The 17,500-nt window shown below is 41.4% G+C and overlaps 2 protein-coding genes across 3 annotated transcripts in view; both read right to left on the bottom strand.

Annotated features, from left to right (window-relative positions):
- The window catches only part of cdkn1a (cyclin-dependent kinase inhibitor 1A), a 3,039-nt gene extending 2,752 nt beyond the window's left edge, over positions 1 to 287 (bottom strand). Inside the window, exon 1 of the mRNA XM_053484314.1 lies at positions 134 to 287. The gene's annotated coding sequence lies outside the window, so the exon portion shown is untranslated. The remainder of the gene's footprint in view (positions 1 to 133) is intronic.
- Positions 288 to 11,140: 10,853 nt separating this feature from the next.
- Positions 11,141 to 15,511, bottom strand: srsf3b (serine and arginine rich splicing factor 3b). Of its 2 annotated transcripts, XM_053484572.1 has the most exons (6): positions 15,420 to 15,511; positions 14,538 to 14,748; positions 13,691 to 13,825; positions 12,091 to 12,129; positions 11,870 to 11,956; positions 11,145 to 11,688 (listed from the first exon to the last, which is right to left on the bottom strand). In XM_053484572.1, exons 2-6 carry the CDS (start codon positions 14,738 to 14,740, stop codon positions 11,661 to 11,663), a joined length of 492 nt encoding a protein of 163 aa, XP_053340547.1. In that variant the 5' UTR covers positions 14,741 to 14,748; positions 15,420 to 15,511; the 3' UTR covers positions 11,145 to 11,660. The 2 variants fall into 2 exon arrangements, with proteins under 2 accessions (XP_053340549.1, XP_053340547.1); XM_053484574.1 differs by lacking the exon at positions 15,420 to 15,511 and having other exon boundaries at positions 11,141 to 11,688; positions 14,538 to 14,746.
- Between the last annotated feature and the right edge of the window lie 1,989 nt (positions 15,512 to 17,500).

Consider the following 17,500-nt stretch of genomic DNA (forward strand, 5'->3'; position numbering starts at 1 on the left):
TGTGTTTCTCTCCTGTGTTCAATAATAACAACAACAATAACAACAACAAAAACAACAACAATAATAATAATGTTCCTCATGTGAAACACATCAGCACATAATCAGTAATACACACAGAGAAACAGGAACTCACCTGAGAGGAGTGTGTGTAGAGCAGTGTGTGTAGAGGAGTGTGTGTAGGAAAGTCGAGAAGATTCTCAGACCCACTGAACTCTACATTCAGTCACGAGACAATCCGGTGCAGAACATAGATGCGAGAGACCCGGTGTGTGTGTGTGTGTGTGTGTGTGAGACCCGGTGAGAATGCGCTCCGTGTCAGCGGTACTCCTCAGTCTCCTCTTTGTGGCTCCTCCTGCTACCCCCCCCCCCGCCCCCCGTACATGGGCGGAGCCTGACGTCGTGAAACACGTGTACCAGTGAGCACGTGCGAGCTGGTAAACACACGCGCACGTGAGCCGGACTCCAGTTGTAGGAAACTCCAGCTGTGGGACTCTGCCTGAGCCGCGCTGCGCATGCGCGGTCTTGTGCGCAGACATTCCACCGCGTTCCCTTCCCACTCTGACTCCAAGTCCTCTATTTATAAAACCTGAGTGTGTGTGTGTGTGTGTGTGTTTCATCAGTGTATTACAGAGTAGATGTAGCACTGGCTATAACAGCTGATGGTTTGGTAATGACACTAACTGACTGTTATTATAACAGGCCCGTAGCCAGCCGGGTGCAAGGGGGGGTTCTTTTTTTTAAAAGTGGACCTTTTTTCTCAGTATTTTGTATTTGAGTATTTATTCATTTTGTATTTCATTTTGAGGTTTAAATACTGCATTTTAGTGACATGTGCTGGATTAGTCTGCTGGTATCATAATGTGCATGCTTTTGAAAAATATTACCAATAATGATCTAATAATAATAATATACAAATATTACGGAAAAAGACGTTTTCAGTTTATGTACTTACAAAACTGTGGGATGAATAAAAATATTTTTTTGTGTGCTTATTTTATTTTATGTTTTATGTAACAATTATTTATGATAAACTTCATTCGAATGCTGTCTACACCGCGTATAGACTCTAGACAGCATCGCCTATGGTTAATAGAATAATTTAATAAATCTACTAATTTAATATAATAATTTATTAATTCAAAATAAAATGTAAATAAATCCTAATATTATGCATGGTCAAGCAGGTTTGTTTACGCATTGAACTCGTCGTTCTTTCTTTTCTTTTCTTTTTTTGATGGTTTAACATTTTTAACATAATAAAATCACAGATCCATCAGATAGGCTCCTGTCTGTTAATGTTTATTTAAGATGTTACAGACTTGTCATAGCCATTCAGACTGCTCAAGAAAAGGCACAAGAGAACTATTCTGTGTGTGATGTGGGGTTGACGATTAGCTACCACTTAACTAGCGTTAGCAATTTGATCTTGAGGTAGTAACAGACTTATTCTGTTTGGCAGTCTTTTTGAACATATGTTTAATATTCTGCAATAATGACGCTGCCCCCTGCTTTCTCTTCCGTCTCTCCTGCTCTTTTTGACCCATATTATACACCGCTAGATGCCGCCTCACAGATTTAAAAAACGTCAGTTGCTGCGCAGACTCGTCACATGTCGCGTTTTTTTTTTGTAAATTGTTTTGTAATAAAGTGTTATTTTAAATAATGCCCAACAATTTTAATCTGTCTCAATAATAATAATAATAATAATAATAATAATAATAACAACAAAAAATTCTGGACCTTTGGCAGTGAGGGGTGGGTCGTTCGAACCACCCGAACCCCCTCTGGCTACGGGCCTGTATAATGTTTAATTAAACACAATACACAGTTAGAGCAGAAAGTGAAGACATGATTTACATGATTTGTGTAGAACTGAAATACTGAGAAGATGAAAACTGTCACTTAAAATGTATTTTTTTTTCAGTATCTCAGCAATGTAAAGCAACAGCGAGCAGCTGAAATGATTCCTCGGCCCAGTCCTGTGGCACGTGCGGTCCGACCTTTCTTTGGTTCCCCGAACACGACTTTGGTTCCTACATACATTTTGTTTACATTTACTGTTTGACACAAAAGTTCAGGAGGAAATATCACAGCACTCTGCACTGCCACTTCAGTTTCACTCAGGTACCTGAGATTTACACCCCACTGCTCTACCAGACTCGACTCCTACACTATACACTCTTCTGCTTTGTTTATTTTAAAGCTTTAAATTCCATTTAGCGTGTTTCTAAAACTCTGTGCTGCTTGAACTGGTGAATATACCCCTGGAATGAGGGATCTATCTGTCTGATCCACCACAACTGGTCAAGTGGCGTGTAAATATTAGCGGCAGGTGTGCTAGAGGTTAGAGGAGGAGAGTGCCTGACCTTAGCCTGAGCTCTCTGCACCTTCATGCTCCACAAATTTGATATTTAGTATTTGTATGGTTGTGCAAATAAAAGCTTATTTGGGGAAAAAAGCGCTACATGACTGGCGTGTTGTTGCTTTCAGATGCACCTCAGAAGCAAAAATAGACTAGGGAGAGCTGCTTCTGGGATGCTTGGGAAACGTGACGAGGTGTAGCTGATGGAAACACATCCACTGACTAGAGTGACTAGCATCAACTCCCATGACCACTTCACAGCATAGAGACACCACTTCTGTTACTGGGGCAAAAATAGGCTTGCACAAACTTGATGCAGGCGAGAGGGCTTCTTCTACCTCACACCTCATACTGGGTTTGATGTCTGAAGGCCAATAATAGCTGAGTATTAAAATGAAAAAATCTTTAATCTGGTGTGGTTCTGTTCATGTGGAATGAAGCCTTGCAGATATTTTTTTTTTTTGAAGATCCAGCAAAAAATAGGTGAATGAGAGATACCGCTCTGTATAAATGCTGTGTTTTTCAGTCTGAAGGTTTTGAGATTGCCATTTTAAGCTAGTATATATCTAATATTTCTGATTAAAAAAACTATGCAGATCTTTGTTCGGTCAGAACTTTAAACAGCCTTTTTCATTTCTATTAAAGCGATAAACAGCAGATAAATGAACTGATGGGTATTCAGATGACTTGAATGCACATGAATAAGAGTGTAAAACTGGCAATTATCTCCCCTTTCTATTGGGCACTAACTCAACTTTTCCACCTGGCAAAGTTCCAAATTCTTATACACTCCCCATTCATAACAGCACTGTATTGTGTGTGTGTGTGTGTGTGTGTGTGTGTGAGACAGTGAGTCTCTGATGACCAGAACATGCAGTTCTGAGACGCACTGTATAGTTTCTGAAAGAACAATATGAATGTTAAAAGTTATAACTGGCAAACGAGAACAGAATAAAGATTTCATGATACCCCTTTATCTATGCAGGGCGGGAATAAATTTGAACATTATGTACAATGAGGAACACAGAAACGTCACAACAGGTGTGTATTCAGGGTGTGAACTTGTCTATCAATAGGTCAGCAGGTGTGTGTCAAACAGTCAAAAAACAAATGAGTAAGTGTGTAAATGTATTACATCAGGGTTCCTAAGGACAAAAGCACACTATTCCATCAGGAGACTCAAACGTGCTTTCAATCCAGCAAGTGTTCCTAAAAATATACTACACTTTATCTAACACAGAGACAACATCAATGTACTAGACCTGAAATAACTAAATAAGCTGAAAAGGACATGGCTTAGTACATGTATACTCCATATAATGCCAATAGTATGTGGACACCTGATCTCACACACCTCACCTATGGTTATTTTTCAATTCTATTCAATTTTATTTGTATAGCACTTTTAACAATTGATATTGTCGCAAAGCAGCTTTACACAATCAAAAGAATTATTTTGCATAAAATGTGAATGTGTATGAATCAAGTCAGTTTGTCCCTGGTGAGCAAGCCGAGGGCGACAGGGGCAAGGAAAAACTCCCTGAGATGGTAATAGGAATAAACCTTGAGAGGAACCAGACTCAACAGGGAACCCATCCTCATCTGGGTGATAACGGATAGCAGGGATTGATCTGCACTCATACTGTGTGTTAGGAGGCTGTGAGACTGGAAGTTCAGTATAACAGGAGATGTGTTAAAGTTAAAATGAAGTCCAGTTCGTTCCTGGAGGCTCATGTAGACTGTAGGAAACTCCAATTTGATTCAATTCAATTTTATTTGTATAGCGTTTTTACCAATTGTCATTGTCACAAAGCAGCTTTACACAATTAAAATAATTATTTAAGTTTGTATGGAATGTAAGTGTGCATGAATTAAGATGAGCAGATCGTCCCTGGTGACCAAGCCGAGGGCGACAGTGGGAAGGAAAAACTCCCTGAGATGGTAATAGGAAGGAACCCTGAGAGGAACCAGACTCAACAGGGAACCCATCCTCATCTGGGTGAAACAGAAAGCAGGAATTGATCTGCATTTATACAGTGTGTTAGGTGTGTTAGCCAGTTCAGCTATAATAGGTGATGTTAATTGATGTAAATATGGAGTCCAGATAGTTATTGGCGACAATTGCAATCTTGAACTATCGAGCAACCGCAGCCGAGTCAAGTCCTCCAAAAAACAGCTGTTAACACCAGTCGAGGCCAGAACCGTCTTTATGGTAAAATGAAACCTTTCACAGACACATTCCAAAGAGACACACGGGGCATCCATGCGACAAGATCTCCAACCAGAAGTAGGGCACCAGGATGGGTCAGACAGGTCTGGAGGGCAGAGGGAGTCTGGATCACTGGCAGCACAGGAACGACATGTGTAGCTCGAAAGAGAGAGGGTGGGAGAGAGAGCAGAAGAGGGGAGAGGAGAAGAGGAGAGATAACAAACAGTTAGGTAGGGTCGCAGTCACATAATGTATAATGTGAATGTATATTAACTGTAGAGTGCAAGCAGAGACTCCGGCAGGACTAACTATGACATCATAACTAAAAGGGGAGGAGCCAGAAGGAAACACAGACATGAGGGGGAACTGAGATGTAAAGCAAACAATCACCTCACCGTCAACAAACCTGAGTGATCAATGAGAGTGAGGAAGACAGCATCTAAACATACCAGTTCACCATAATACTCTACGTCCATGAGTCCCCCAGATCTGCTCCTTTACCTAAGGCTAATCTATTTATAAAAATGCTTGGCTAAATAAATAGGTTTTTAGCCAGGACTTAAACACTGAGACTGTGTCTGAGTCCCGAACACTATTTGGAAGACTATTCCATAACTTTGGGGCTTTGTAAGAAAAAGCTCTGCCCCCTGCTGTAATTTTCATAATACGCGGTACTGACAAGCAGCCTGCATCCTTTGATCGAAGTAGGCGTGGCAGTTCGTAAGACACTAGCAGTTCACTCAGATACTGCGGTGTGAGACCATTTAAAAAGAGGAGTATTTTAAAATCAATGCGAAATTTCACGGGGAGCCAATGCAGTGAAGATAAGATAGGGGTGATGTGCTCGTATCTTCTGGTTCTAGTGAGGACTCTCGCTGCTGCATTCTGGACTAGCTGAAACTTGTTTATGCACCTAGTTGAACAACTAGACAGTAAGGCATTACAATAGTCCAACCTAGAGGTGATAAAAGCATGAACTAGTTTTTCTGCATCGTTTAGTGACAATATATTTCTTATCTTGGCAATATTTCTGCGGTGAAAGAATTCTATCCTAGTAATATTATCTACATGTGCTTTAAATGAAAGGCTGGAATCTATAATCACACCGAGGTCTTTTACTGTTGCACTTGATGGAACAGAAAGGCCATCTAAAGTTACAGACTGATCTAAAATCCTGCTTCCAGCTGCATGCGGTCCTATGACTAGAACTTCTGTCTTATCAGGATTAAACAGAAGGAAGTTAATTAGCATCCAATCTCTTATGTCCTGCACACATTGCTCAACTTTAATTGAGACGTATAACAGTGTGTCATCAGCATAAAAATGAAAACTAATACCATGCTTACGAATGATGTTGCCCGAAGGAAAAAAAAAGCACTGAACCCTGTGGAACACCAAACTCCACTTAAGAACATGTAGAATGGATAGGGTTAGGGTTAACCTAATACAGTGGAACCTTGGATTACGAGCATAATTCAATCCTCTTCCCCTTCTTGTCTTACACACACAACGGAAACACTGTTTTATCGGAAAAATAAACAAGAAATCTCTCTAATGACACTTGATTGAGCCACACACTAACGGAATCACTGCTGTAAAGTAAAAATAAAACAAATTACCCTGCACTTTACCCTTGAAAAGAATCGCATTGTTTTTGTGTTGTGCAGAGAGAAAGAGTGTGTGTGTCTGTCTGTGAAGGTGAAAGTAGAGGGGTCTGTGTGTGTGTGTGTGTGTGTGTGACACGGTGTCCACTGATGCGCGTGCACACAGACACAAAGAGAAGGCTGAGCCCTGATACAGAGAGAGAAAATGGGTCTTTAACCTCTCTAATGAGACTTGTTTTTGCTTTATACACACGCTGTACACACACGCATACATACACAAAATAAAATATGTTTTACGCACACACACTTGGTCACAGTGTTATAGTAAACAGTACACGCGTGCACGGATGTTGATTAGACCAGTATGAAAGAGAAAGAGAGTAAGAAGAGATGAGTGAAATTAGTTCTCTCGCTTCAAGGGGAGTAAAGTATTCTAGGTTCTAATGTGGTGTGGTTAGTTTATCATCTGTATCACTTAAATTGTCTGATTTCAAAGCCTGAATTTTTTGCCAATTTTTTATGATTTTGTTATTGAAAAAATTTATGAAGTCCTCACTACTGTATGTTGTTGTGGAGATTTCTGCAGTGGTCTTATTTCTGGTTAATTTGGCTACAGCATTAAATAAGAATCTAGGATTATTTTTGTTATTTTCTATAAGAGTGGAGAGATATGTTGATCTAGCTACACTAAGAGCTTTTCTATAGTTCAGGATGCTCTCCTTCCATGCTATTTGAAATACTAACAATTTAGTTTGACGCCATTTACGTTCTAATTTCCGAGCGGTCTGTTTTAAAGTGCGCGTGTGATCGTTATACCAGGGAGCAAGTTTCTTATCTCTAATAGTTTCCCTTTTAACTGGAGCTACATTATTTAAGGTATAACGGAACGTCGACATTAAATATTCAGTCGCCTGATCGAGTTCTGTGGGGTCAGACGGTGATCTAATCGAAGTTGATAACTCTGGGAGATTACTGATAAAACTCTGTGTGGTATTTGATGTGAATGTACGTTTAAAGCAGTAGCGCGGCGCTGTGCGTATGTTATTACTATAACACACCTTAATCGAGACAAGATATTGATCTGAGATAACTTCAGACTGTGGAATTGTGATTTTATTTCTTATACTTAATCTGAAGGATAATATTAAATCTAAAGTGTGACCTGCTTTATGAGTGGGTCCTACACACTAAAAAAACCTGGGTTGTTTTTTCTCCCCAAGCGCTGGGTATCCTCTGTTGGGTCATTTTTCTGGGTTATTCTATATAATATCTGGGTAGTTTTTGTGTAACCCAGCTGCTGGGTTGAAGTTTGGTGGCCCCTCCCCCAAAGTTCACCGGTGTATTCAGCGGCTGTCAGCTTCATGTCTTCTCTCTTGAGCGCTGATGACGGTTCATCCTCCTCATGCATTTAAGGGAAAATTATGTTTAATACAAGGTCTGTATACACATGTTCACTCACAAGTCACATATGACTAAAAAATTATCAGTATATGTAAGATTTATTACTGTTACCGTGTTAAGGTTACACTTAAACTTTCAGGCTGGTCTGAGGTAAGATAATTTAGCTGACAATAGCTGCTATAGTTAGCCAAAGAACCCCACCTGTGTGTGAAAGAAACGGATAAGATGTCTGAGCCTATTAGCTTTCTTTGTAGAATGTTCACAGGGTGACGAAGATGGTAAAGTGATGAATTAACGCTATACTGTTAACTGTAGTGCTAGCATGACGCAGGCATTTAGTTAGGTTGCTAGCGTTAGCAACCACATTAACTAGTCTGACTTTTAAAAATATATTTTAAGAAGCTTTATTCTAAAAGCCATGCTTATTTTGCTGTTTTATTTTTGGTAGTAGCTGTCTCCATGTTTTTGTTACAGGGTACCTATACCCTATCTTTGTCATTTTTTATTTAGTATCAATCCTATTACACACTAAATTGATAGTCTTATTCAGTTTAATATTTGCTATTCAACAAAATTTTTACTTTCTTTCTAAGGTTGGCACCAACATGGTGGAATACCTCCAGCAGGCTGAAGGGTCAAGGCCGTACCCCTACATTTTGACGATAGGAGATAATGACCAGCGCTGCTCTCAGGCATTCGTCATTCTGGTGGGACAGGCTCTGGAGCAATGCACACTACTTGGGGCGGTTGATGTGTGCTTCAAGGCAGTTTATATTTCTGACATTAACTATCCAACTATGTGTTCCAGTAGAGGACTTTCTGTAATGTTGCTATGAAATAGCGAGGCCTACTTGAAAAGTCATAGACAGTGTTTGTATGTTAAAATGAGACCAGGGCTGGATAGTTTTGTTCTGCAGAAAAGATATCTGAAGTTACAGAGATCCTGCTCTGTAGAAGCTGCCTGAGGCTATTTGTGTTATTACTCCATTCTGCCCTTGTGAATAATAGTATAGTAATGATGTCGCTGTTGATTATCTGCTCTTGTGCTTTTGAAAAATAAATGTTTTTATAACATGTCGAATAAGCTGCTTTTGGATACTGAAATACATTTTCATACTAGTTTGGAGAATAACCAGTAAACTGACATTGGCCATGGTTCGTTTCTGTTTAGTGGACGTGGCCTGTGACGTATTATCATGCAGCTCCCGCTGAGCTCCTGTTTAGTGTAAATCCGGTCCGGTGCTGGACTGGGAACCACCAAGAACCGGCCCGCATTTACATCAGCACCAGTGTAGTGGAAATGAGGTACCATTCCTCCCCTCTGAAAGAGCTCGGCCAATCAGCCCCTCTGAGGAAAGTTCTCAGATTGATGGCACAAGTGGGCAACAAATCTTCCGTGCCCATTCCTTGTCTTGATCACCAATTTTACATGCAGCCAAAGTACAGTCAATATGCTTTCTTTACAAAAGCAGTTGTTAAGTGTCTCTGAGGCGTACAGTAAGTGTGTACTCACCACAAAAGAGGCAGAATGTATTGTGGCTGTTCCGTCAACGATGAGACAAACTGACTGACACCAAAGTCCTGTAAAAAGACTACAGTCTCTAGCTTTCTTGCTGTATTGCTACTGAGACAGTGCTATATTTTGTAACAAAATGTGATCTTTAATGCCTATATTATCACAGTGAATAGCATACATGTCCAAGCATGCCCATACTGCAAGCTACCAGTGAACCGCAAGGCAACTTGTCCTCGTTCTGTCCCTGGGCATGTCCATGGTGCACAAAACATTGTTAATAGGGTTATCACAAAAACAAAATGAATTAAACATGACAAAAAAGAAAATTAATTAATAAATTTAAAAAACAGTGTTCAAGAAGCAAAATCTTTGTTGTCCAGTGTTATTTTATTTACATGTCTTTTCTAAATGCTTTGATTGTTTTTTAAATGCAAAAATATGATGCTAATGTTGGAAACTGGTGATATTGGTAATATTTTTGGGTGGCTACAACAAATTATCTGCATTTACATTATTTTGAATTTAGCCTTAAGAACTGGCCCCCGGGACCAATTAAGTCCGTATGCCGAGGTTGCACTGTATTTGCTTAGTTAAAGCCCGGTGGTGAGTTTTCTGGACAGGCAGTGTATGTGAGAGTTTCACAAACAAACAAACAAACAAACAATTTTTGTATATGTATTTTTTGGGATGCACTATATTTCTGAAAATGTACATGTCTATTTAATAAAAAACTAAAGAAAGATAAACTGAAGATCTTTTTATTTGATAGTCTTAAAGGCACATTATAATGATATTGTCCCATAAACCTTTTTAAACAATCACTGTTATCTCTTCTTGCATCAGGTCTTATGTATAAAGGAATGAGTAAATAAGATCCGGTTTACTTATTCAGTCGGATTATCAGACAGAATTGCTAGCAGGAGTAACTCAGACTAACAACAGTTAGTTTAGCAGCGGAATCTGATGACGTCACTGAATGGCGGGAAATCTGACACAGCTCTGACAGGCCGACGCGCGCGCTCTTTTGAGTGCCGAGGCGGGAAAACCCGGCACGTGCTCATGTGCGCGCTGTGAGTCACCGTTTTTCTGACGTCATGCGCCGCTGAGTAAAGTCCGGCTAGACAGAGAGAAAAGCGCGCGAAATGTTTAAGCGCCCCGAGGAAGCAGTGTACCGGACAGGACCGGGTCACGTCACGTGAGTCACGTGGAACTCGTGCTCAGGCTGAGGGGGCGGGTGAAAAAGGCGTCACCACTCGATTGGACAGCGTGAGAGAGTGGGCGGGGCTTCCGCAAAGAGTAATAAGAGGTCAGGCAGGTCTTCTGAGGGTAGCAGCAGCAACACACACACACACACCAACAATTCATACTTACTGTACATAAAAAAACAGCGTAGTGCTGAAAGTTAGAATGTAGTTTAATGTATAATGTCACAGCTCCATCATTAGACATTTAGCAGCTGCTATAAACACTCGCAGAAACACCTGCAGCTTCTCATTTCACTGGGGATCCCCAAAATCTGGTAAAACGTTCACCTCTGACCGTTACCAAGCACTGACACTCGAATGCACTAACCCTCGCCTGTGTTATGACTACACAAATAAATGTACTATTATATTCCACTGTTCAACTCCAGCGATTATCTGACGACCCCAAACACTGCTATTAGTATTTTACTGTAACATCAAACATTGTTTCATACAGGGCACTGAACACAAGAAATTAAACACGTGCTGCGAGTATAGCCCTCTGCTGGCCATAGTATGAATTACATCCAATGACTGACAGCTACTGGGTCAGAGGGACTTGGCCCAAACCTTAGCTGCTGTATAAATCCCAGCATTAAGAGAGTCAGTGGTGTCCATGCACAGAAGAAGTGTTTGAGGAGTTGGATGACACACTCCACATTACTACTGGAGGATCGTACTTGCTATTGAAACTAACACTTGGTACAGGATGTAATGAAACACGTACTAGTTTGTGCACACGTGTGAAATGAAACTAAAAAGGACATTCTGAAACCTTTTTTTATTTTTTTTTATTTTTGATGAACATTACAAACGTACAAACACTACAAAGAAATAAAAAAAAAAAAAAAAAGAGGGGAAAACATTTCTTCATAGTGCCGTACAGTTTCCCGTTTTAAGCTCATGACTAATTCAGAGAGGATTCCCAACGCCATCAAACAAAAAAAAAAAAAAAGGGAAAGAAAGTCCACTTCACATCTCTTGTGCAGAATCACATGTAGGAGGAAATGATGGTTACATTCACATGACCATGCATGACCACAAGCAGGGAACATCATACACAAAAAAAACCTAAACGATATTAAAAATGATCGGCGATGGAATGGTGACAGCTGAGAAATGGAGCTCTGCGTCCCTCTCTCCCTCTCATGCGCACAACAAAGTGAGAAACATAACCGCTCTAAAACATCTGATCTCTTTATAAAATACAGAAAATAAAGAAAAGACTAATGAAGAAAGGGTGTCTGAGTCAGAGTCCATTACGCTGGAGTTTAAAAGATCATCTTTACACGAGGCGTCCATAATCGAGGATCTCTGGTCCGTCTCACTTCCTGTCATTCGACCGAGAGCGACTGCAAGACAGAGTTAAACAGAGTTAGTGCTGCAACCAATATTTAAAGAACCTTAATTCTAAATGTTCGTTCTGCAAAACTAATTCAGAAGAAAAAAAAAAAAAAAAAAAACTACCCCACAATCTCACACACACTTCTGACTTAAATAAACTTAACACGTTTAAAGCGTGAACATGTGTACCTTCTGGATCTGGAGAAAGAACGTGAAGGTTTGTGGTTCCTGTCACGAGAAAGAGATCTTTCCCTTCTGCGGTCACGAGAAAGAGATCTACACAAAGACACACATCATGTCAACATAATCCTGCATCCATCACATTTAAATATCAATTTTATATACATAAGCTTAATTAATCCCCAATAACTAGAGCCATCTAAAAAAAAAAAAAGAACCGGCGTATGTACCTGCTGCGGCTACGGCTGAAGCTCCTCCTGCGGGGGGATCTAAGGAGGACAGAGGGGCAACAAGTAGAGACAGAGTGAGATTCAGGGAGGCAGAACCGAATACACAACAGCCCTACAGCCCTTGTCCTGCTAGCCAACTGCTCTTTAACTCACCTTCACACACCTGGAGCAGGAAACCTGTCGTTAAAACACTTAAATAGGAATCTAAACATCTGTGTAAATGAGTGAGATTACTGAGCATCTGGGAAAAAAGCTAATGAGTGATGTTGAATGGTTACAAATGGATTCTGTACACGGCTAAACACCACTAAAGTGCAGTATTAACACACTGACAGCTGAACATTTGAGAAACCCTGTTATACCCGGCACAAAGAAGAAAAAAAAATAAAAAATGATGGACCATAATGCAATGTGAGGGCACAGAGCACTGGACCCCAATGCTCAAAGAAGAAACTAACACTTGTTTTTATTTCGAGTTTAAATGGAGAAAGCTCAACGTTAAAGCAGCTACACTACCAGAAGAGCCGTCTCCATTTAAACTGCATGCCATACCAACCCTTTTATTGTGAATCAAAGTAAAAGGAGTCTTTTAAAAAGGAAAAAAGAGGAAACCTGAATTTCTCTTCATTCTTTACAACTGTATTCAGCATCAAACTGTATGAAGCAGGAAAAACTTACTAGTCTTTTGGTTTTCAACAAGCTAGAAATGGCGAAGGGGAGGCAGACTGGCGGCCGTGAAAGTGGCTGCAGCGGGTTTTTCCTGCTTTAATTGTTGCTGCTGCTTTGTAGTGTAGACTTTTGGGAACGTAAAACACGCTGATTGCTGATTGGTCGGGAATGTGAGGTGGGCCGCTGCTGATTGGGTGTTAAGGTTGGAGGAGGAGAAGGAGGAAGAGGAGTAGGAGGAGCTGAGAGCTGCATGCTCAGGAGCCAATGGGCTGGTTGCGAGCTGACGATTGGGCCCCGTGCCTGGGGTCATGTGACACGAAACCGAGCCAGCTGATTGGGGCACGCTGGTCACATGATGCTGAAAGAGGGTTTAGTTGACTGATTCAGAGGTTGCTGAGAAGGAGGCATGGTGGTGGACTCTGCAACGGGGTTCATTTTTATTAATATAGAGATGATAAAGGGAAAAGAAATGAAAATCCTTTATTAAATAAAACAAAAGATTGGCATTTCAAGCATCACTAAACCTAACTGAGAACTTTGCAGCACTCATGGCTTTAAAAAGCAAAACCCAGTGTTTAATCTGCTACAAAAATAAATGTATTATGAATTTAGAGCTGCTATTACTCAGATTATGAAAGCTGTAAACAAATCCAGCCTCAGGCTTTTCATTTACACACACACCTGTGTCCATGCTAGCTGAGCTAATACCCTGAACTTTAAATCATGAACAACCAAATGGCAAGTGAAGATGAGAAACTGACATGAGTCCCAGGTGAACTAAACTGCTTAAAAGTGAAGATCAGAAAGTTTTGAGAGAGCAGGAGCTTTAATGGGCGTTATACTGAGGGGGGAGAATGGGGCAAAAAGATCCATTAGCCATCTCTGATAACATTAGCACAAGTAGAACAAAGGAGAAAAGGGGCGGGGCTACCTGCGCCTGGGAGGCGGGCTGCGGCGCCGGTAATCATCACGTGGTCGTCGGCTCCAGGAAGGGGGCGGGCCTCGATTGCGCGAGCGCTTCTCTCCATTGGATAGTTCGACTCTCACACGGCACCCACACAGAGTCCTGAAACATCACAAAACACACCATAAACAAATACGCACTAAATAAAGATAGGTGTGTTTATCTCTCGTTGTGTTCAAACACGTTTCATGTGTTACACACCCAGTCCCTGTGAAATGTTCCAATATGAAATCAGTTCCACTGTAAATGCAGCTCGGTTTTGTCCTGATCATGTCCAGGAGACTGGATCATCAAGGTTGGCGGAACTATAGCTGATGGAACAGTGTTCTGGATATAATCAGGACAAAATCGGTGTGAACAGATCTTCAGAGCCCCTGTGGCTTGTAACTAAGGCAGTTCCCCTTAAACAACTGCTCACTAACTGAGAACTGGTGGTTTCTATCAATCACATACAAAGAGCCACCGAAACTTGAGTGGTTCTTAATTTACACCCTGATATAGAAACTGCATCGTCTCACATCCTCTTCACCATCGCTTGAACACAAAGCCCCTCCCGAACACCTAGCCAAGTGTTCGGGGATGTAAACTCGACTCATTCGCATTCTTAGCGAAACAGACAAACCATTAAAATTTGATAATAGAAACTGAGAGGGAAAAGCCAACTTCTATTAGGTTAGAAAACTGGGCTGCTGGTGTTTGACCTCACAGCTGGACTCTGTGGTTATTGTGTGTGTGGGTTGGGAACTGAGGTGCAGGGTGATATTATTATTATTACCACTCCTGTGTGTGTGTGTGTGTGTGTGTGTGTGTTTACCTGCCGTCCAGCTCTCTCACTGCATCAGTGGCGTCCCTCGGGTCCTCAAACTCGACGAAGGCGAAACCGGGGGGATTCCTGGCCACCCAGACGCTGCGCAGAGGACCGTAATATCCAAAGGCTCGCTCCAGCTCGGATTTATTCCCATTATTCCCGAGATTCCCTACATACACCTTACAGTCCAGCGGGCAGTCACGATGCATGATGGGATCTGCGGAGGGAGAGATGGGACAGAAAAAAAAACTGGTTTAATGAAACTAATGTCAACAAATTTTTAATCGAGTACTTACTACCCGATAAATTGAAATAGACATTACTTAACAGTGAATGTGTGCATTAAACACTTTAGCATCGAAACAGAGCTCATGCTTGTTTTTTTTTAACCTTTTTGAAAGCAGCAGCATTTTTTATACAAAAAATAACGTGCAGTGCGTTAAATAACATTAAAATGAATGAATCCCTCGTTAACCCCAGACTGGCCTGCTAGCTAACCATGCTAACAACCCCGCCTTTGTTAGCGACACAAAATGGCGCAGGACGCCGCCGTCAGCCGCGCAGCTTACCTGGCCTTTCTTAAAAAAGGACAGTTTGACCGTTAAATCACAAGCCTAATTAGATTTAAAAAATAATTTAAAAAAAAACAACAAACGCACAGGATTTTCAGGGTAAATTAAAGGAACCTGCTTCTAGCCAGAGAGACGCCATTTTAGCAGGTTAGCTATCATGCTAACTATATAGCTAATCTACCACACGTAACAATTATACAAGACGTTCATTAAATAAACCTCAATGCCAACTTATTATACAAGAAAAAGAAACATTAAGCAGAAATACTTAAGCCAAAGAAAATATCGACCGCGTAACATTAACTTTAATACTCACTGTATTACTTAATAGCTTTCGATGTCGCTGTTTTTTTTTTTTTTCCCCCCTCACCGCGCGCTTCAGCTCTTCTACAGTAAAATGGCGCCGCTGGGAAATGCCTTCTCCTGTCGTCCTGACGCACGTGCGTGCTCACGCAATGGGAGGAGCTACAGACTCTTGCGGTACGTCCGGGACTTTCGCCATGTTCTGACTCCTGATTGGTTAACTAAAGATGGCGTTGTTCCGGCTGCTGTTTAACGCGCAGGAAGGCGTTTAATCTCACGTTTTCCCGCTCTGTAATGTTCTTCACCAGAACTGTTACGTGCATGCATGAAGTTTCTTTAAACACGTCTTTATTTTGCAGTTGTGTATGGAGTGTTTTATATATATATATATATATATATATATATATATATATATATATATATAATAGACATATTGCAGAAACCAACCAAACTTGCAACATTTTCTATTTCCATTGGAAAGGGAGAACATGTTCTCTATCTATCTATCTATCTATCTATCTATCCATCCATCCATCCAGCTTGCTACCTACCAACCAACCAATCACCTGGCCAAAAAAGGAACACACTCTAATATTTGACTCAGTCACCTTTAGCTTTGATTACACACATACTGTGGTGTTCAGGTCAGGTTCAGTTGAGCTGTTCTCTCTCTCTCTCTCTCTCTCTTACATACACACACACACACTGAGTCCTGGAACATGTCCCGCACCATCAGTGAAGAAGAAACCCTCCATAGATGTGATCCCCTGGTGGTTCAGTAGTCCAGTGTTGCCAACTTAGCGACTTTGTCGCTATATTTAGCGACTTTTCAAATCCCTCTAGCGACAATTAAAAAAAAAAGCGACTAGCGACAAATCTGGCGACTTTTTCTTGTGTTACTGGAGACTTTTGGAGACTCTGATGTGTCTGTACTGGCTCTTCTCAACTTGCCACAGGAGTCCCCCCCCCCGTCCCCTCCCCCGTCCCACAGCACTCACAGACAGGCCTGTCCTCTCGCAGGAGTCCCCCCCCCCCCGGCCCCTCCCCCGTCCCACAGCACTCACAGACAGGCCTGTCCTCTCGCAGGAGTCCCCCCCCCCCGTCCCAAAGCACTCACAGACAGGCCTGTCCTCTCACAGGAGTGTCTCCCCCCCCCAGCTGCAGTTACAGCAGGAGATGCTCACTCCTACGAGTCTCGACTGTAAATGAATTGCGCATGCGTTAAGTGATCCCGCCCTGGCTTGTAAGCGGGATGTAAATTTAAAATATCCTGTTCCGATGCATATTAAAAAATGTTTTTTGTCTAAAATAAATTCCTGCACAAGAATAAATCGCTGCATTTGACTCAAACAGCCTCATTACTTACCTCATCCACTGTGTGTGTGCTTCTCTGTGACTTTAGCATAAACATATAGCTCGCTAGTTCATCATGTCTCAGTCAAAACTATACTCTCAGAAATTCAGAAAGGAGTGGGAATCAAATCCTGAATTCAACGGATGGTTGAAGCCTTTTATTGGAGATAATACACGGCATACTGCCTGTATTGCAAGACTGATTTTTATGCCAAACTTTGCGATATATAAAACACGTCAACAATAGTTACACACAAAACAAACTGCCATTTATGGTAAAAAAAAAAAGCCTGAAAGCCACCATGGCATTAGTTATCGCTGAACACTGTTCTATGCTGGCATGTGATCACATTGGAGAAGCAGGTAAAGCTGCTTTTTTACACTGTGCAGCGTGCATTATGCAAATTACGTGATGATGTCATCTAGCGACTTTTTAGCGACTTCTACGACAGCCAATAGCTACTTTCCTCATTAACGAGTTGGCAACACTGTTCAGTACATTCAGGTGGTCAGCTGACTTCATTTTATTGCCCCATAACGTTACTGAGTCTAGACCTGAGTAACTGATCAACCCCAGATCATAACACTGTCTCCAGAGGCTTGTACAGTGGACACTATGCATGATGGGAGCATCGCTTCATGTCCTTCCCTTCTCACCCTGACACGCCCATCACTCTGGAATAGGCTCAGTCTGGACTCATCAGGTCACATGACCTTTCTCCATCACTCCAAAGTCCAGTC

This window comes from Clarias gariepinus, chromosome 23, assembly GCF_024256425.1.
Source record: "Clarias gariepinus isolate MV-2021 ecotype Netherlands chromosome 23, CGAR_prim_01v2, whole genome shotgun sequence".
Classification (NCBI taxonomy): domain Eukaryota; kingdom Metazoa; phylum Chordata; class Actinopteri; order Siluriformes; family Clariidae; genus Clarias; species Clarias gariepinus.

Bases quoted from the DNA above. Each gene is read 5' to 3' on its own strand.
- srsf3b (XM_053484574.1), bottom strand. From the start codon at position 14,740: ATGCATCGTGACTGCCCGCTGGACTGTAAGGTGTATGTAGGGAATCTC. The intron at 11,957-12,090 runs GTACATACGCCG...GTCTTTGTGTAG, and splicing joins TTCAGCCGTAGCCGCAGCAG to ATCTCTTTCTCGTGACCGCA. The intron at 11,689-11,869 runs GTACACATGTTC...TCTGTCTTGCAG, and splicing joins TCTTTCTCCAGATCCAGAAG to TCGCTCTCGGTCGAATGACA.